Raw genomic sequence first — 21,107 nt, 5'->3', positions numbered from 1 at the left:
CGCTCACAGACCCAATAGTCAAAATTTTTGAATCCCACCACTGTTTCCCTCCCATTTAATTATTCCTTTACTCCATTCCATTAAACTGTGGCCATGCAAAATCTGGTGCTGACTTTGAGACAAGAGAAATTATGCACTTTTGTGCTAGAAGGATCGGGATCACACATAAGCTTTGGTTGAGAAGATTTATTGCTCAAGCCTATGCACAAAAATCGAGTCAACTAACATACAGTACTAAACTGGTGCCAGATAAGGGTCAATGGCATTCAAGAGGGGTTGGACCTGGACTATCTGTGGGAACGTAGTGACTCTAGGCTCATGTCCCACTTAATTCCACCCCTCCTAGCTCTGACTGCTCTTCTCCCACATCTGCTTTAACCTCTGGTCACCAACTTCTGGTCACCAACTTCTGGTCACCAACTTCTGACCAAATAAAGTTCTGACCAAACAATTCACAATTTTTTTTTCCACAGTCAATTTCCCCTTCTGTATCATTTTCTTTTTTGTAAGCGCCAAATTTCCAAAATTAGGTTTCGGTCATGACCAAATTAATTTGTGAACAAACTTATGGAACAAATTTTGGCCGTGATCAGTACTGTATTGTCATATGGAGATGGAGAGGCAGAGAGAATTTTAGGATGCTAGGAATCTAATAAGGATCTAACTATAGTTTCATTTGCTTGTAGAGATGCCTACTGCTGATCTCCATTGATATTCTGGTTGTCAATAAAACAACTAATAGACATTTTAAATCTCCATTGATTCCCTCACCTGGAGGGAAGTTAAACTTAATGTGCTATTTCTGAAGCATTTTTGATCAGTGCGTAATAGTGTCCCCTGTGACACATATGCTTTTACTGTTGGTTTGAACAACACATCTGGAGGGGGCCCCAGCTTGAGAAAGGCTGCATTTAGAGTACCACTTTGGAGGATGTCATTTTAATGGATTGATTCATGATCTTCTATTAAGCTAATACCTTTAAAAGGGGGACTCATTTGCCTGTGCTTGGCAATAATTGACCAATGACCAATGAGGCAGCTTGTTCCATTTCCATCAAACCATCAAAACCTCAAAGTAGGAGCTAAAGGAACAAAAGATACAGAGTTGACTTTTTTTTGTTTGTTTCCTCCACCTTGCTCAATTAACCATTGAATATAAATAAATAACCATTCAAATGAACAAAGCTGGAGAGAAGGAAGAATGTCCTGACAGCAAAGATGGATCAGTCCCCTGAAAATCTGTTTATCTATTGTTTTTCCTGGCAAATGACATTGTTCATTCCCATGTGGGTTGTTGTTGTTTTTTGTTCTGCCATTTCTCATTTTCATTTCTAAGGAAAGAAAGAGATTAGCTGCATGCTGCAGTGAGTGTGAGATTATGAAAAGCCTAATAATTATGCACATAAACAAATGCAGTTTTGACTTGGCTTTGTTATCTTTGCAGACATGCACGGATTCCCAGACCAAGCTTCCTTTCCTCGTGGAGAAGACAATGGAGTCATCTATCAAATATATCAACAAAAAGTTTCCCAACTTGGACACACGGAGCAGCACGGTGGGGCCCTGAGTTAAGAGCAGAGTAGAAGAAAGTTGAACAAGTTATCCTCTTGGAAAAGAAGGACACTCCCCTGGAACTGTCTATGGAGACTCTCAGGCATCCAGTTCATGGTTGTCCCAGAAGTGCTTTTTCAAAAGGCAACTGGACTTTGTTTTTTCCATTGGAGATGTTTTGCTTCTCATCCAAGAAGCATCAGAGTTGAAGAAGCCAGTTGCACTTTGAAAAAGCACTTTGGGGGCTTCCCTGGAGTGGCTATTCTAGTTTCATCCAGAGCAATTTCTGCATTCAGAAAACAGCTACCTTCCTAACCTGTTTCTTAATTTTAGCGAGGGCCATAGAACACATTTTACTGGTTATTTACTGAAATTTTCCAACAATTAACCAGTGGAACTACTTGCCACCAGAAGTTGTGGGTGATCCATCGCTGGAGATTCTTAAGAGGAGAACTGGACAGCCATTTGTCCAGGATGGTATAGAATGTCCTGCTTGAGCATAGGGTTGGACTACATGACCTCCTTCCAACTCTGTTATTCTGTTATAACTCTGTTTTAACAACCAAGTTTTTTACTTTCAAGGACGGTCTTATATCAGTGAAAAGGGAAAAGCAATGTTAGCTGTTCTGTCTTCTTGTAATACATGTGAAAATGTATTTCTAAATCATGCTCAATAGTCCAATATTGCCTAGCTCTAATCAAACTCAAACTTAACTTCAAGGGATTTTTTAATTATTATTTTAAAAGCATTTTTTTTTTAAAAAAGATTAATTTTGAAATACCCTGGTAGGGGGAAAAAAAAGATTCAGGAAGAGCAAGGAGTTCTCTACCCATTATGACTGCTCTTTGCCTCTTTGTCCCCAAGCCCTGGGCCTCTGTCCACCACCGGAACCGGACCATGAAAGTGGTGGGTAAGAGTGTGTGCACATGCGCACTTCCACTTGCGTAAGCCACAGGCGAACAACATTTGCGCAAATGGAGCTGTACATACTTTCACACTTACCTGTCACTTGCATAGAACCATCCCTTCTCTCTCTCCCCCACCCTTCACCGATCAGCCAAGCCAGAAAGGTTGGGGACCACTGTTTTAAGTGGCAAAAAATGGGGATACATTAAGGCTGCTGCTGCAGAGCTTACCCATCACCTTATGCCTGCCTTTTTTCCTCCCTTACAGCAACACTTGGGTCCGGTACACAAAGAGAAAGCTGATATTTTCCGGACACTCACTGCCTATTATCAGACCTTTGTGGATGTAATGGAATTCCGGGTGAGTGTTAAGCCAGAGTTAGATCCATCTAACTGTCTGAGGTTGAGTCTTTTGCATTTGCTGTTTTAATTAGGGGAGAATTGCTGTGTTGTGTAACCAAATTTATGGAGAAATACAGAAAACACAGGAAGCGCTTTTTCTCACTCTTGTGTTGCACTTAAAGGCATGATGGCATGTACCAATGCCGTCCAGCCTATTTTTAGGAATCCTAATGAGTCTGAAACTCTTGTCCTGATCAGTAGGTAAATTGTATTTAGAACATAAGAGTAGACACTATTTTGTTTTAATGTGCAGCAATACTATCCTTTCTTTGGAAATAAGCTCCAATGAATCCATTGCCTTGACTTCTCACGGAATTAATCTTGGATTGCATTGGTAATATTTTTTGACTACAGGGGGCCTGCCTTCAAATCGTATCAATGGGTTCTGTTGAGGCAAATAGCAAGACAAGAGCACTTATATACCGCTTCATAATGGTTTACAGCCCTCTCTAAGCACTTTGCAGAGTCAGCATATTGCTCCAAACCATCTGGGTCCTCATTTTACCGATCTTATAAGGATGGAAGCTTGAGCCCACCTTGAGCTGATGAGGATTGAACTCCTGGCGGTTGGCAGAAATAGCCTACAATAGTGTATTCCAACCGCTGTGCCACCATGGCTCTTATGATCTAACATGCCACCCATGTTAGCTGAAACTGCCTCCATATTGGTTAATTATGGGAACAAGGAGAGAGAATCAGGTTCTCTGCTTTCATTCTGGAGAGGGCAGAATTCCATAGCCTTGAGCTTAATATGCATGGTCCAAAGTAAATCAGTTTTAGTGGCCAGCAAAACAGACCTATATCATGGCCACATTGTTTACTTGTAGGAAAATGTTACCTTGTTTTCCCGAAAATAAGACCTCCCTGGATAATAAGCCCAATCGGGCTTTTGAACGCATCCGATGAAATAAGCCCTCCCCTGAAAATAAGCCCTCCCCCAAAATACTGCAACACAGCTGCAGCCACAAGGTGACCACGCATGCCGCCTCCTGCACCTCAAAAATAATAAAACCTCCCCGAAAATAACGCCAAGCGCTTATTTCGGGGATCAAAAGAAAATAAGACCCTGTCTTATTTTCAGAGAAACACGGTAAAATGTTAATCACACATTTCTGTTCGCTAGCCCCCACCCTATCCAGCCTTGAATGAAGTCATATTTTATCAGTTTTCCCATAAACGTCTGCTTATTGTGGGTGAAAATAAACCAAATAAATATTTTGGTATCTGAGTAAATGATAATATATTGTTTGTATCCAGTGGTGGGATTCAACCGATGTAACAACTGGCTTGCTGAGCACACGCTTTGCGCGCATGTGAATGTTTTGTTCACACATGCGCCAAACACATGCTCCACAGGCGTAGTGCATTTGAAAACAGCTCAAAAACTTACCTTTTGCTGCAGCCACGGTGAGTAAAACAGCTGAGGTGCAGCAATCCGCTCTGTCGCGCCAGTCAGCTGGGGTTCAAACAAAGGAAATATAGGTCAGTATAGCATAGCGGTGGACGGATGGGCCCACCTGATCATTGGAGCGAACCCATTCACTCTCAACTGATTGTCGGAGCTACCAGTTTGCCCGAACTGGTCCGAAACGGCTGAATCTCACCCCTATTTGTATCTCATAGTTTGTTGGCTTACAAAATGGTTTCTAGGTTAGTTAGTTCTGAATATGTTTTCGGTAAAATTGGGCTTCAGCTCTACTTATAGCATGCTGGCTAACGTGTGCTCAAACTGACTGACATTGTCTTTACTGTTAGCACAAATGCTAACATATGATTGCTACATATGATTAAGAAGTCACTAAGCCTCTTCTAAGTGGCTAAGATGCTGAGCTTGTCGATCAGAAAGGTCAGCAGTTTGGCGGTTCGAATCCCTAGGGCCGTGTAATGGAGTGAGCTCCTGTTACTTGTCCAAGCTTCTGTAAAACTAGCAGTTTTGAAAGCACATAAAAATGCAAGCAGAAAAATAGGGACCACTTTGGTGGGAAGGTAACAGTGTTCCGGGCGCCTTTGGTGTTTAGTCACGCCGGCCACATAACCATGGAGTCGTCTTCGGACAGAGCTGGCTCTTTGGCGATGAAACGGAGATGAGCACCGCCCCCCAGAGTCAGGAACGACTAGCAGATATGTACGAGGGGAATCTTTACCTTTAAGGCCTGTAGCCCAGTTTATTATTATGTTCATTTGGTTTGTTATGAGGCATTTGTACAATTGTACAATTGGCATGTAAATAAACACGGATAAAACTTTCCTATGCTTTAAAGCTATAAAAGTACAGCATTTCCTCTCCTCTCCAAAAAATCTTGAATGTTCCTTTAGCATGGAAATGAAAAAGTAGTAATGTTTACAACTATAGATTTTCTGTCTATGGCCAAGAAAACAAAGATTTGTCAGTCTTGAGTAAAATTAGACATGATTCATGTAGCTTTTAAGGATACATAAGGAAGGCTATAGTAACAAGGCTGAATCACCATTCAAGGCTGGAAGTTTTGAATCTCCGTTTTCAAAAGCACAATAGAGAGATATACCCTGACTCTGATCCTGTTTTGGCATAGCTGCTTGTAATTACTACTATGCACTACTACTATACTCTCCCATAGGGTATCTCTTCTACTGTCCCCCCCCCCCTAGTTTTGATGTGTAAGAGAGATAAGGCTCCCACATCGCTTTTCTGACATTTAAAAGATAAAAATAGAGAAAATGAAATAATGTCTACAGCTCCATCTTTTAGCTGTATAGTTTTGAAGTATGTGATTAGAAGTGCCAATCATCCTTTCTCTTCTTTCTTGGGAGATAAATAAAATCAGCTTTATTTTTAAAAATAAGTGATAATAATCTAAAATTCCCTGTTAATTTGGAGTCTTAATTTCAATATTTAATGCTGATAAAGATGAACAGAGCTACTCCAATTAGGACAAGCAACTTAAAAGGGAATTTTCAAAGGTTTTTTTTTAAAAAATATCCAAGCAAACTATAAGATCATAGTGGTCTATTATAAAATGACTTGTTTCCAGTCAGAGCCTAAGAAGGAATCCCAACCTGCAATTACAAAAGTGTTAAAATAAAAAAAAATATTATGTAACTTCAGGCTTATAACCTGAATTATGTTGTAATTGTACTGATAAATAAATAAAGGGAGACTAGTCATACCAGGGGTTGTAACACAAATACATACATACATACATACATACATACATACATACATACATACATACATACATACATATATATATATATATATTTGTTTGTTTTCGTAGATTTTCACGGGTGTAGGTATGCTGGTTCTGTTGTATTCGGGTCTTTTCCCATGTAAGATTAAGAGTCCAAATCTTACACGGGAAAAGACCCGAATACAACAAAACCAGTATATATTTATTTATTTATTTATTGTTGGGATTCAAATATTTTTACTACCGCCCCTGTGGGCGTGGCTTGGTGGGCATGGCATGACTTGGTGGGTGTGGCAGGGGAAGGATACAGTAAAATCTCCATTCCCATCCCACTACAGGGGAAGGATACTGTAAAATCTCCATTCCCAACCTACTCCAGGGGAAGGATACTGTAAAATCTCCATTCCCAACGTACTATAGGGGAAGGATACTGCAAAATCCTCATTTCATACCGATCAACTGAGACTCAGGAGGCAGAGAATAAATGGGGGCGGGGCCAGTCAGAGGTGGTATTTACCAGTTCTCCAAGCTACTCAAAATTTCCGCTGCCAGTTCTCCAGAACTGGTCAGAACCTGCTGAATACCACCTCTGAGGTGCAGTCGTCCTAAGAAGATGTACATTTTGTGAATGAGTAGCCTGTGCAAGCTACAAGCCCAACAAAGCTTATGATAGAAACCTGTTTTATTCTCAGTAGTTACTCCTGGTTTGCCTGATTTTGGATCAGCAGTATAATAATGTATTTCAAGTGAATCCTGTCCAGAGTTCATGGTGTAATGGAACAATGGGACTCATGCTAAATAATGTAAGGCGATAAATTATTAGTTATTAATTGAATACGCTCATTACTGTTTATTTTCCCCTTGTAGGACCATGTTTATGAACTACTGAATACCATAGATGCAAGCCAGTGCTACTTGGACATTGTGAGTGTCATTTTCATGTTGTATAGACATTACTTTTGAGATGAGGATGGAAAAGACACATTTTAGTACAACGTCCACAACAGAGAGTCTACTTTTCTAAATTTCTAAACTAGAGGTGAAGAATTTGCAGCCCTTTAGACATTGCTGGCAGTGGTGCGATTCAGTTTTTTTTATTACTGTGGATGTGGTTTGGTGGGCATGGCAGGGGAAAGTTACTGCAAAATCCCCATTTCCTCCCGATCAGCTGGGATTCGGGAGGCAGAGAATAGATGAGGGCCAGTCAGAGGTGGTATTTACTGGTTCTTCGAACTACTCAAAATTTCTGCTACCAGTTCTCTAGAACTGGTCAGAACCTGCTGAATACCACCTCTGATTGCTGGCTACAATTCCCAGCTAGCATAGAAGTCTCACCAGCACCTGAAGAGCTTGAGATTCTCCATCCTTGCTATAAAATATGAGCATTATGTTAGTGTTTCTTCACGGTGTCGGGCAAAAAACAGCTATTGATCTTTCACTACATACTGCATTTGACTTACTGAGAACTTAGCTGGCCAGGCCAAATCTGTTAGTCACATCACCAGTGCTTTTAGGATTGGTGGTAGGGGTGGGTTCCTGCCAGTTCTAACCTCTTCTATAGAAGAGATTCCACAAATCTACAATGCCATTTAGAACTGGTTCCAGCTCCCTCCCCCTGCCCGTCCGCACATCATCATGATGAAGAGCGAGAGGAGGAATTCTGGGAGTTGAAGTCCACAAGTCTTAAAGCTGTCAAGTTTGAACACACCTGGGGCTTTTTTCTAAAGGGTTAGGGGTGCAAGGGTCTTGTAACTTGACAGCTTTAAGACTTGCGTGCTTCAATGCCAGAGTTCCTGAGCCAACATGACTGGAGGAGGAATTCTGGGAGTTGAAGTCCACAACTCTTAAAGCTATCAAGTTTGAACACCCCTGGGTTTTTTTTCTAAAGGATTAGGGGTGGAAGGGTCTTGTAACTTGACAGCTTTAAGACTTGCGTGCTTCAATGCCAGAGTTCCTGAGCCAACATTTTGGTTGCTAACCAGGAGCGTTGTTAAGTGAGTTTCACCACATTTTACAAATTGGCCAGGCCCACCCAGTCACATGACTGCCAAGCCACTCCCACCCAGTCACATGGCTATCAAGCCACTCCCACAAAGCAGGCCACACCTACAGAAGAGGTTCTAAAAAAATTTGAAACCCACCACTGACTGGGGGGCATATTTGGAAATCTAAAGAGTATTCATTGGCATCATCGCAAGATGGCAGCTCATAAGATCCATTAATCACAAAAAAACAACACCTTCTTGAAAGATTCCTGCATTTTCTTCAGAGATTGTAAATCACGTTGTTGTCAGCGGTGGGGTTCACATTTGATTACCATTGGTTCGCCCCGCGTGCCTGTCCCGCTTCGCACACATGCGCCCAGCCTTCCGCACATGCGCTTTGCTTGTGTGTGTGCACCTTCCACACATGCGCCCAGCCTCAAAAACATGCCTAAATAGGACGGCATAGAGCCCGGGCGGGGGCCCACCTGCGATTTCCACTACCAGTTCTGGCAAAGTGATCAGAAGTGGCTGAATACCACCTCTGGCCCCCATGTAGCACAAAGAAAGAACTGTCAAATACAGGCAAGCAAGTACAGGTCGTCCTTGACCTACGGCCACAAATGAGCCCAACATTTCCATCACTAAGCAAGAGAATTTTTAAGTCAGTTTTGCCCTATTTTATGACCTTTCTTGCCATAGTTGTTAAGTGCAGTCACTACAATTGTTAAGTTAGTAAAAAAAGGGTTGTTAAGTGAAACTGGCTTCTGCGTTGACTTTGCTTCTTCTCAGAAGGTCACAAAAGCAGATCATAGGACACTGCAACCGTCATAAATATGAGACAGTGGCCAAGTGTCTGAATTTTAATTACATGACCATTGGGATCCTGCAACAGCCATATTGTGAGAAACATCATAAGTCATTTTTTTAGTTCCATTGTTGCTTCAAAACAGTCACTAAGCGAATGTTTGTGTCGAGGATTATCTGTATAGAGACAGATAGAGAATAAAAAAATATTCTTACCTCCTAAATAGGGAATAGAATGAGCTTCACTCCTCCCAAAGTAAGCATGCATAGAGACACCAGTGCCCCCAACCCCCAGACAGACATCTGCAAGCTCCTCTTTTGCACTTCCCCCTCATCCCAAATTATCCCCAACATATTATCTTTTTTTAATGATCTTGGTCTCCCTGCCCATCTCTTTATCTCTTCTCCCCAGCTTTCTTTAAGAAAGAAAAAAAGGGAGGGAGGGAGGGAGGGAAGGAAGGAAGGAGGAGGAGGAGGAAGGCAGGGAAGGTAGGAGAGAGGGAGGAAAGAAGAGAAGGAAGTGAGGGAAGGAAGGAGGAAGGGAGCAGGAGGAGGAGGAGAGGAAGGAAGGAAGGAAGTTAGGAAGAGGGAGGAAGGAAAAGAAAGAGGGAGGGGAGGGAAGGAAGGAGAGGGAAGGGAGGGAGGGAGAAAGGAAGGAAGGCAGGAGGGAACAGGAGGAGAGAAAGTAAGTAAGTTAGGAAGAGGGAGGAAGGAAAGGAAAGAGGGAGGAAGAGAGGAGAGGGAAGGAAGGCGAGGGGAAGGAGGGAGGGGAGGAAGGAAGGAAGGAGAGGGAAGGGAGGGAGGGAAGGAAGGAGGGAGGCAGCAGGAGGAGGAGAGGAAGGAAGGAAGTTAGGAAGGGGGAGGGAGGAAAGGAAAGAGGGAGGAAGAGAGGAGAGGGGAGGAAGGAGAGGGGAATGAGGGAGGGGAGGAAGGGAGGGAGGGAGGGAAGGAAGGAGGGAGGCAGCAGGAGGAGGAGAGGAAGGAAGGAAGTTAGGAAGAGGGAGGAAAGAAAGGAAAGAGGGAGGAAGAGAGGGGAGGGGAGGGAGGGAGAAAGGAAGGAAAGCAGGAGAGAACAGGAGGAGAGGAAGTAAGGAAGTTAGGAAGAGGGAGGAAGGAAGGGAAGGGGGAGAAAGAGAGGGGAGGAAGGAAGGAAACAGTTTGGTGTAATGGTTAAGATGCTGACCTAGTTCTAGTTCCACCTTAGGCATGAAAGCCAGCCGTGTGACCTTGGGCCAGTCACACACTCTCAGCCCAACCCACCTCACGGGGTTGCTATTTTGGGGGGAAATGGGAGGAGGAAAGAGTATTATGTATGTTCATCACCTGCTGGAGTTATTTAAAAAATAATAATGGAGGGTTTAAAAAAAATACCAAATCAATAAACAGCATGGCGGTCTCTCTCAGAAGAACTTGGCAACTTCTGCTTTTCTCCTGGGAAGTATGCTGTGCTCAACAGAAACGAAGGCAGTAGTATAGACATTTGGAAACTGGGACTCTGCTTTCCGCTCTCAGAATAGAAATGCTTTTAAAAACAGGGGAAGCAACTGGGGACTTGATAGGTATCTGAGACTGCGAAATAGCTGAATATCTGGTGTTCTGCTACAGGCCCCAGACTCCAAATACTCAGCCTTTTCCTTCCAAAACAGAAAAGGAACACATGCATAAATATAAGGATGTATTTTATGTCTATATTGCTATTCTTTCCCACAGACCACCAAAGGAGATTTAAGACATGAGGGAGGGAAAAATAGTATTAAAAACATTGCAGTAAACCAATAATGCTTTAAAAAATATATCATACATATAAAAATTAAAAAGGATTAAGAAAGAACAAAAAAAGAACGATCAGTGGCAGGCAATTATATAGGCACTTTGGTCCTGGAGTACTATACTTATTATTAACATAAATACCCAGAGAAATAAGCATGGCTTCAATTGGTTTCTAAATGAAGTCAGATTTGGGAACTAGCTAAATACAGTTAGTTGTCAGCTTATGACTACAACTGAGCCCACAATTTCTGTTGCTAAGTGAGAAATTTGTTTAGCGGGTTTTGCCCCATTTTACAACTTTTCTTGCCACCTTTGTTGCGTGAATCACTGCAGTTGTTAAATGAGTAACACCGTTGTTAAGTGAATCTGGCTTTCCCATTGGCTTTGCTTGTCAAGAAGTCACGAAAGATGATCCCGTGACCCCAGGTCACTTTTTTCAGTGCCGTTGTAACTTTGAACAGTGACTAAATGACTAAATGTTGTAAGTTGAGGACTACCTGTACCTCTTATTGGGTATGTCACTAAGAAGGCTTATATTGTTGACCATTCCTATCACTGGAACCATATGCAGAGTCTGTGTGCAGCTCAGGGGGTGGGTTTACAATACAATACAATAGCAGAGTTGGAAGGCACCTTGGAGGTCTTCTAGTCCAACCCCCTGCCTAGGCAGGAAACCCTATACCATTTCAGACAGATGGCTATCCAACATCTTCTTAAAGACTTCCAGTGTTGGGGCATTCACAACTTCTGGAGGCAAGCTGTTCCACTGATTAATTGTTCTAACTGTCAGGAAATTTCTCCTCAGTTCTAAGTTGCTTCTCTCCTTGATTAGTTTCCACCCATTGCTTCTTGTTCTACCCTCAGGTGCCTTGGAGGATAGTTTGACTCCCTCTTCTTTGTGGCAACCCCTGAGATATTGGAACACAGCTATCATGTCTCCCCTAGTCCTTCTTTCTCTTAAGCTAGACATATCCAGTTCCTGCAACCGTTCTTCATATGTTTTAGTCTCCAGTCCCCTAATCATCTTTGTTGCTTCACAGTAATACAGTAATGAGTCTTCACAGTAATACTAATATATTTGTGTGTGTGTGTGTGTGTGTGTATGTATATATTGTATGTATGTATGTATGTATATGTATGTATGTATATATTGTAGAAGAACTCAAAGTGATGTGCCTTGTTATCTTATTTTTCTCCCCGGCACCCGAGTCTCCCGTGTGATAGATTAGATTGCGAGTGGCTGACCCAAAGTCATCCAGTGTATTAAAACCCGAGTTTTCCCGGTTCCTGTCTAACATCTGAAGCACACAACCCGTATTATTTACTAACCACACAACACATAGGATGTACTCTGCACCACAATGGTACATGTGTATTCGCTGGTACACGGGTGCTTTGTAATATTTTTGAGCTTAGATCGAAGGTTTGCCAATTTGTACAGGATGACAAAGTATGGCTCTTGCTCAACTGGCAAAAAGAATTCATTCATTCCAGATGATTTGGGGGAGTGCTTCAACCCAGAAACTAGTATGATTGACATGCTGTATCATGCCCTAATGTGGTTTGTTTTGCTTTGACTTAATACAGCCATTGCCCCTGTAAATGTTAGCTCCTAGCTTAATACTGTAAGTGAAACAGATTACTGTAGAGTTAGCAAATCACAGCTAATATGAATTATGGTTTAATGAAGTATGTAAGTTCAGATCAACTAAGCATATTTTTGCTGGAATAGGAGGAGGAGGAGGAGGGGGGAGAAGAGGAAGACGAAGAGAAGGAGGAGTCTGTCTTTTGCTGATGTTGAGACTTTGGAAAAAGTGTGAAGAAGAGCAACTAAGACAATTAAGGACCTGGAGGCAAAAATATATTAAGAACAGTTGCAGGAATTGGGTATGGCTAGTCTAGAGAAGAGAAGGACTGGGGTGGTGGTGGTGACATGATATCAGTGTTCCAATATTTGAGGGGCTGCCACAGAGAACGGGGTCAAATTATTCTCCAAAGCACCGGAGGGCAGGGCAAGAAACAATGGTTGGAAACTAATCAAGGAGAGAAGCAACCTGGAATTAAGAATAAACTTTCTAACAGTGAGGACAATGTAACCAGTGGAACAGCTTTTGCCTTCAGAAGTTGTAGGGGATTCATCACTGGAGGTTTTTAAGAAGAGACTGGACAGCCACCTGTCTGAAATGTTATAGGGTCTCCTGCTTGAGCAGGGGGCTGGACTAGAAGACCTCCAAAGTCCCTTCCAGCTCTATTCTGATTGATTGCGGGCAGGAATGAGAAACCGCGAAAGGTGTGAGGAAGTGCTAGCTCAGTCTTTCTTTTTTCTTCCCTCCAATTCAGTTATATGGTTTTTTTTTCCCTGCAGAATGTGAATTATGATTTCACCAAGAACTACCTGGACCTGATTGTCACCTATGTTTCTGTCATTGTACTTCTTTCCCGTATTGATGATCGTAAAGTCCTGATTGGTCTGCATCACTGCACCCATGAAATGATCCATGGCACCAGGTTGGAGTCTATCTACTCAGGCTAAGATTATATTACCTGGAGCGAGTTCGTTGCATTTTCGCCAATGTTGGTGGAATATTTGCTTTCCACATTGTCTTATTCTGCCAGGAGCATTCATTCAGCTTCTTAGTGTGGGGTAGATAAACACTAGCCAAGCACTAATGAATAAAATCAATCGATAGATAATCAATAAAATGAGAACTATCTCCTTCAGCAGAAGGATTTGTGCCCCCCTCCACAGCTGCCAGTCATACTTTGATTGATAGATGACCCCCATTTCTCCACCACTAGAGTGTACTTTAGCTGCAGCTAACCCATCCCACCCAAAGGCAATTCTAGCATGAAGCTTGATATGGTCAATACAATATGGTTGACTCTTGATCAGCAACACTCTCCTTGTTTGGAGACAAGATTATGTTGAAACCAATGTCAAGAGAAATATAATAGGTTGCATTTATCTATTGTTCTAAAGTGCACGTGGATGAGGGCATGGTGACTCAGTGGTTACAGCCTGAATGAGTGAAGAAGGCAAGCGGAGAATGAAAGGAGGTCGCGTAGCAAAGGAGTGTGCTGCTTGCTTCCTTCACATGTTCGGGAAGTGGGCAGCATATAGTCATGCTGGCCACATGACCATGAGAACGTCTTCGGACAATGCTGGTGCTCTTGATTAAGAAACTGAGATGAGCATCACCCCCTGAGTCGGACATGACTGGACAGGAGAAGCCCTTACTTTTGGCTTTTTACATATGGATAGTGTGGGTTTAATGGCTAGCTCTGCATTCTCTTCTCTTCTGGGAGCTCAAGGTGATATGTACAATATTTCCTCTTCAAGTTGTAAAAAAAAGCCTGGCAAGATAAGTTGGGCTGAGAGAGATTACATGGTCCAAAGTCATCGAAAGCTTCCATACAGCGGTGGACTTAAAACTTGATCCAATGATCTCTTCCTCCATCCCATGCAGAGTTTCTAATGGCAATCAATGATGTTTATGCACTGAGAAAGTGATGGATGCAAAAAAAGGATGGGGCTCTTGCCTCATTCTCCCCCTTCCCAGTACCATAGAGCCAGAAGTTAGCAAAGATACCTCTTTTAAGCAAATAGTTTCTGTTAAAATTCCCTCCTCTGCTGTCTTAACTGCTGCATCACTTAGACTTAGGGCATTCTATGAACTTACATATTGTGGTTTGAGAAACATACTTTACGGCTTAGCATGTTGGGGAAACCCACTTCATTCTGCTTTGTGCAGTATTTAAACAAACTCTGCCTTAGCACATGTGTGGACTCAGATGTTGTGTGAAATGTCCAGGCAGCTTCCATGAAGTCATTCTCTATTATCTAGGAGCAAGCTGGGCATTGTTTGAGGGGGTAGGTGGGTACTGAGTCTGTATCTGGCAGGCAGCTTTAACAGATTGACTGCCCAGAGTCTACAATTGGAGCTAGGTCGATGTTTTGTGTAATAAAACAGTGCATTGCTTGTCTGACTTTAGTGACAGTAGCTTCCGTCGATTGGGTCAGATGATCATCGAGTACGAGAATCCCTTGCGCAAGCTGCTGGAGGAGTTTGGGCCTCATACCAAGGTGAGATGCTAGGTGGTTGCACAAATCTAGTTCTTTAAGGTAAATATTCAACAAACCGTGGTTAAGCTTAAATGGTAAACCCAGGCTTTTTGGGATCAGTGATGGGGTGATAGGTTTTAGCTATTTCTGAGCACAGGTTATTATCTGGGATTGTGTTTTTGTGTTTATGTCAGTTGCGGTAATTACAGAATTATTGCAGCTCCTTAATTCTTTTCCAATTTGCTAGTTGTCTTTACCTCCATTTGTGGAGGAATTTGAGAAAAATGGGTATATGAATGGTCTTTAATCTTTTCTCCTGCTTACCTCCCAGTCAGGTTCCTTGTGCGTCTGCATTATCTCTGCTTGTGTGATTTAGGAATGTAAATTTGCCAAGATGACACATACCATATTTTTTGGAGTATAAGAAGCACCTTCCTCCCCCACAAAAAAGAGGGTGAACATATGGGTGTGTCTTATACACTGAATACAGCATTTGGGGCCTACCAAAACCCCACCCCCTTTGCAAAAATGGATGTGCAGAGGGTTTGGGAGGCTTGCAAAGAGTTCCTGGGGGCTGGGGAGGGCAGAAATGAGCAAATAAATGGGCAATTTTTGCTCCCCAGCCCCCAGGAGCACTCTACAAGCCTCCCAAAGCCTCTGCGTGCCCCTTTTCTTTTTCTTTTTCTTTGCAAAAAATGGTCCATAACCCCCCCCAGCACTCTACAAGCCTCCCAAACCTCTGCATGCCCCCCCTTTTTTTGCAAAAAAATGAGGCATGCTCGTTTTTGGCCCTTGCCCCTGCCCCCAGGAGCACTCTACAAGCCTCCTAAAGCCTCTGCATGTGCTCCCCTTTTTGCTGAAAAACGGCCCATTTTTGTGAAAAATGGAGCGTTTTTTGCTCGTTCCCCCCCAGCCCCCAGGAGCACTCTACAAGCCTCCCAAAGCCTCTGCATGCCCTTTTTCTTTTCATTCTTCTTTCTTTTGCAAAAAATGGCCCATAACCCCTCCCCCAGCACTCTACAAGCCTCTCAAAGCCTCTGTATGCCCTTTATTTTTTTTTATTTTTGCAAAAACTGAGGTGTGCTCGTTCCCCCCTCCCCCAGGAGCACTCTATAAGCCTCTCAAAGCCTCTGTATGCCCTTTATTTATTTTTTATTTTTGCAAAAAATGAGGTGTGCTCGTTCCCCCCTCCCCCAGGAGCACTCTATAAGCCTCTCAAAGCCTCTGTATGCCCTTTATTTATTTTTTATTTTTGCAAAAAATGAGGCGTGCAGACCGTTTGGGAGGCCTGCAGAGTGCAAAAACTTTTTTTAAAAAATTATCTCTTCAAAATCATGGTTCGTCTTATAGTCCGAAAAATATGGTAGTCTTGCCCTTTTGCGCTCACTCTCTCTTCATACTCTTCCTTTCTAAATGTGCTAATCCATTTTTTCTTCCCAGACTGTGAGCCATGCACTTCTTTCACTGCACTTCCTGTTTGTCCGCCGAAACCATTCTGCTGACCAGTGGCGAGGTGACCAGCTCTTCAGCTTAATCAGCAATCCTGCCAACATGCTGTCTCCTGCCAGTTCAGACACTGTGAGTGTGAGTGTGCGAAAGTATGTTCAGCAGTCACCCCTTTGAATGGCTGATGCTAGAGATGCCTTAGAGATGGCAAGCACCTGAATCTCCTAATGTGCTGCTTTGAAATGGTTGGCAAAATAAAATACTTGTTGATTAGAATAATGCATCCCCATGAACATAAAATGGTCATTCTCTCTTGAAATGTACATTACACAAATGTCAGTCTGTCATCCAATCTAGGCACCAGTGGTGGGTTGCAGGCGGTATGCCCCAGTACGGGCATACCGAAGCCTGCCTGGAGCACCGGGTACCGTTCCGGTATGGTGCTCCGGAGGGCCCACCCACCCACGCTCCTTACATGTCTTTAAAGTCTTCGGTGCTTATGCACATGCGCACAGCGCATACAGCACATACGCAATGCTCCGCCGAGCAGCTGGAGCATCACGGAGGCGTTGCTGGATGGTAAGACACATGTGCCCATGCACGCTGCACGCATCCATGTGGACGGCGCCGGGCCCATTCCAACCGTACCAGAACCCACCACTGCTAGGCACCATCAACTTCAGAAGAATTCTGGGCAGCTCACAATGTAACCAAGCAGGATAAAAATATAGTGTCAGTAAATAAGAATATGATGAACAAGGTCAACAATACAGAGAGTTATGCGAACAGATCAAGTCGCACTAGCTCAAGGCCTGACAAAACAACAAGTCTTTAAGGCATCTGAAACCCCATCAGGATAGGAGCCACTCAGATCTTGTGAGAACCACATTTTAGGGGCAGGTGCCATGACAGGGGAGGCATGCATCTGAAGTCCTCATAGATGGCCCTGCTTAATCAAACAAGCCTGGAGTATGGTAGCTCTTAGATCAGCTGGGCAGACACCACAGAAGATCAGTGGCCCCTCAGCTTTGCCCTGTGCTTTGTAGGACGTTATAGGGCACAGCCAGCAACCTAAATGACGCTTGAAGCAAACTGCCAGTGCTCTGCTATATTCTGGACTAGTTAAAGCTTCATTGTGTTGTTCTTACGGCAGCCCTGTGTAAAATTATTAAAATTGTTTATACTTCTTGTAACGAGGGCTGGGAGTCGCTTCTTTATATGTTTCTTTTTCTTTATTATATTCTTTTTGAAGAGCCATCTTCAGTCCATTATTTTTCTTCCCCCATGCACAGAGAATTATTGGTAAATGTAACAATTCTGCAATATCTGTTCATGTTCATCCCCTCTGAGGTATTTTTTTTCTCACTTTGAAGGCTGATTTATGAGACTGAGCAGAAAAACAGATTTACCATATTTTTCGGAGTATAAGACGCTCCGAAGTACAAGAGGCAGCTAGGTTTTGGGGAGGGAAAAAAAATCTGTCTCTGCCTCCCAACAATTTGACTCCTTGCAGCAAACAGCCTGTTTCAGTTTCAATTTCAGCACAGCCTGATTAGCACAAGCAGCTGATTGTCAGTTGATCAGCCTCGCGACGATCAGCTGTTTCAGAATGCAGGGATTGCTATAGCCTATTGCTGCCTCCGTGCGCCCCATTTTCAGCCTCCACACAACCTGTTTTAGGCCTCTACGTGCCCCATTTTTCGTGGCAGGGATAGGAATGGGCAGAAAATGGGGCACACGGAGGCTTAAAATGGGGCGTGTGGAGGCAGCAATAGGCAATGGCAATCCCTGCAGCCTGAAACAGCTGATGATCGGGAGGCAGATCCAACTGACAATCAACTGCTTGTGCTAAGCAGGCTGTGTTGAAGCTGAAACTGAAACAGGCTGTTTGCTGTTTGCTGCAAGGAGGCAAATTGGCGGGAGGCAGAGGCCAAAGGGTGGGGGCCAGCAGGTGGGCGGGACTACATTCAGTGTATAAGACACACCCAAATTTTCACCCTCTTTTACGGGGGAAAAGTGCATCTTATACTCTGAAAAATATGGTACTCTGGATGTCCATCTTAGGCTTTGTCCCCACGTGCGGTTTTTCATGGCACTATTAAGCTCCATCAATGCTGTCTTACCCTTTGTTGCACAACTTGTCCTCATCTCATTCACAGCCCATACTATATGGGACGTAGCCTTAAGTTATCACTAAGTGTAGCGATGTTAAATTAGCTCCCCACCTTTTAAATCAATACTATCCCTTCGCAGCTTTAGCCTTCAATTTAAAATCTAGAATGGGTTCATACCCATTAACGTAAAGGTGAGATCAGCTAACTCAATGCAGGTATGGTCAAGGGTGTGTTTTGGGACTATTAGGATGTGTGAACTTTCTCCTTCTTCCACATGACTAGTTAGACTAGGGGTCCCTAACCCCTGGGCCACAGCCCACTACCGGACCATGAGCCGTTCAGAACCAGGTCGCGGAAGCGGCAGGCGAGCACGTCCGCGCATCCCGACTTGTGCAAGGATTTTCCTGCCACTCACACAAACCATTCTTTCTCCCCCGCCCACCCCCCCGGCTGGTCCACAAAGCCGAAAAGTTTGGGGAACTCTGAACTAGCCTACTCTGCCACTGTTCCCCCCCCCCCCCCCAGTATGTGCCCTATCTCTTAGCTCTTTACTTTCTATCTTTCATACCTGGAACTTCTCATTTCCCTAGAAATTTTTCCAACCAAACCCTACCCAGGTTTCCAGTAATGGAAAGAGAAAACAAACCTCCATTATGTTATTTTTAAGGAAGAGGAGGAATTTTACAGGATTCCTTTTTGGCGGTGTTCTGAAATGATCTAACCTCCCCCATGTTGTTTGGCGAAGAAGAAGGGACTTATTTGCAGCTTCTCAGCTGTAAAACAGAGTCCCGAGCTAGCCAGCGCCTTCTTTGTTAAGAGCAATCTGAAATGGCATCGCCAGGGATCGTTCTCTATAGATGTAGCAGCTTTCTTTTCCTTACTGCAGAATCCAGAAAACAAGACATGTCAGACTGTTTTCTTTTCATTGCTTATTTTATGGCTCTCTTGTACTTGTCGGTTTTAATAACCTCTTCCCTATGAAAGAAAAATAAATGCAGCTATTGATGTTCGGTTATCTTACTCTACAGGACAATCATGCCCAATTATGGCATCTCTCTGTTTGAGGCTGCTTCTGCCCTGGCATTTTCCCACTGTCTTCCTTTATTTTGTATGTGGGGGATGCTTCAGTGCAGTGTGTGAAAACAAGTTAATAGAAAGGCTCTGACAGAGTCAGACCCGCCCTGTTCCTACGACAGTTCTCTGATTGGAGGATGTTTTCATCACTGTCTGAGAATACATCGAAAAGGGACAAGAGCAAAGCCAGAGGAGAAAACCAATCACCTTGCCTCTAATGAACCATAGACTCAGAGGCCAGGCCAACGTGATTCAGCAGTGATTCAGAACAAGCACAGGACATGCAGAAGTAGAATAAATGGTGAAGATGGCCAGTTTTAAGGTGGCATTATGTCATGCAAGAATGGGCGATATTCCTGTTAACAGGGTGAAAAAATCTGGTTCTGATTTTCTGGACCATTTCACTAGCTGGGCTGGAGTTGACAATATGATTGCCAGTGGACACTTCCGTTTAATCCCACTCAACGCCTTGCTCCTTTTAATTTGAATTAAAAAAAAAATACATACTGAAATTTTAAAAGAACTCGGACATCTGGCAAAGAGACAGTTTTGGATTGAAAAGAGGCTACCCTCTTTACCTTGCTGTGTGTGTGTGTGTGTGTGTGTGTGTGTGTATTTCTGTAGCCCATGCAAACTTGTAATAAAAAGAGGGAGGCACCAGAGACCAGAGTTTTTCTGCCAGCCAAGAAGAAAAATTAAGTAAACTAGGGTAACTGGAAAGGAGGGGAAGGTCATTCAGACTGTGGAGAAAAAGGAAAGTGCAAACCTTGAGAAAAGTGTCTGTGGCAGCTGCCAAAGAGAGGCGAAGAGGTACCAGTTAAAGCAAGGGAAAGAGAAAGCAAAGCCAGACAAATATGCACTTCTAGACATAAAAAGGAGAAATTTTTCACAGTGGTCAAGCCAGAATTTTTCCTTGAAATTCCAACTGTTTGAAGACTCCTGAGTTAGGATGGACTGAATGTGATAATGGATGTCCAATAATAATTCTCACTTGTATATAACACAGGAGCTGTGGTGGCACAGTGGTTGGAATGCAGTAGTATTGCAGGTATTTCTGCTGTCTGCCTGCAATTTGACAATTTGGCAGATCAAATCTCACCAGGCTCAAGGTTGGCTCAGCCTTCCGTCCTTCCGAAGTGGGTAAAATGAGGACCCAAAATTGTTGGGGGCAATATGCTGACTCTAAACCACTTAGAGAGGGCTGTGGAGCGGCATATAAGTCTAAGTGCTATTACTGTTATGTTTCTGAAAACCACATGGGTACAAAAGGACACTCACCTACAAGATAGACTGTATGAATCATTGTGTACGTGGCTGTGGAGAGGAATCTTATTTGTTTGTGCACACCTTTTCTTCACCAGATGGCCTGTGAATACCTTTCATGGGAGGTTCTCGAGCGATGGATTGTGAGTAAGTTACCATCACTTTCATTTTAAGTTCCAGCTTGGATCCTAAGCCTAGAAGAGAGATAGGCAACTTTTAAGGCACTTTCATCATTGTTAGAAGCAATAGCAGGGAAATCATTTGGTGGGGCATACCAATCACAAACTGCTTCTACACTGGGAGTGCAGCCAGTAACAACACATTGAAAGCACTCTGCTCTCATCTTTCCTCTGGCTTTTTCCTTCCATTGTAGTCGTTGGGTAAGAAGAGGATGCAGAAATATAGAGGAACAAGCCCATGTGAAAATCTGTACAGATACAGCAAGGGGAACAAAAGGGAATTAATGGACAGAGAAGTCACAGAGAGAGGAAATAGGATGGAGGGGGAGAAACAGGATGGGACAGAAAAAAGAGCACAAACAAGGCAGGAGGCAAGACTAACT

General features: G+C 43.3%; 2 protein-coding genes across 5 annotated transcripts in view; one reads left to right on the top strand and one right to left on the bottom strand.

Annotated features, from left to right (window-relative positions):
* LOC309390546 (gametocyte-specific factor 1-like) overlaps positions 1-21,107 on the bottom strand; it is a 194,147-nt gene that overhangs the window by 61,805 nt on the left and 111,235 nt on the right. The gene's annotated exons all lie outside the window — the stretch shown is intronic.
* The window catches only part of NCKAP1L (NCK associated protein 1 like), a 97,757-nt gene that overhangs the window by 4,922 nt on the left and 71,728 nt on the right, over positions 1-21,107 (top strand). For all 4 annotated transcript variants that reach the window (XM_081949903.1, XM_081949904.1, XM_081949902.1 and 1 more), the window contains exons 2-8: positions 1,445-1,555; positions 2,726-2,818; positions 6,894-6,950; positions 12,951-13,093; positions 14,579-14,669; positions 16,089-16,226; positions 20,644-20,692. In XM_081949903.1, the coding sequence (XP_081806029.1) occupies positions 1,445-1,555; positions 2,726-2,818; positions 6,894-6,950; positions 12,951-13,093; positions 14,579-14,669; positions 16,089-16,226; positions 20,644-20,692 (682 nt within the window). The remainder of the gene's footprint in view (positions 1-1,444; positions 1,556-2,725; positions 2,819-6,893; positions 6,951-12,950; positions 13,094-14,578; positions 14,670-16,088; positions 16,227-20,643; positions 20,693-21,107) is intronic.

This window comes from Natrix helvetica (assembly GCF_964273705.1).
Source record: "Natrix helvetica genome assembly, chromosome: 1".
NCBI lineage: Eukaryota > Metazoa > Chordata > Lepidosauria > Squamata > Natricidae > Natrix > Natrix helvetica.
Note: the sequence above shows the minus strand (reverse complement) of the source record. Positions and strands in the feature narration are given on the sequence as shown.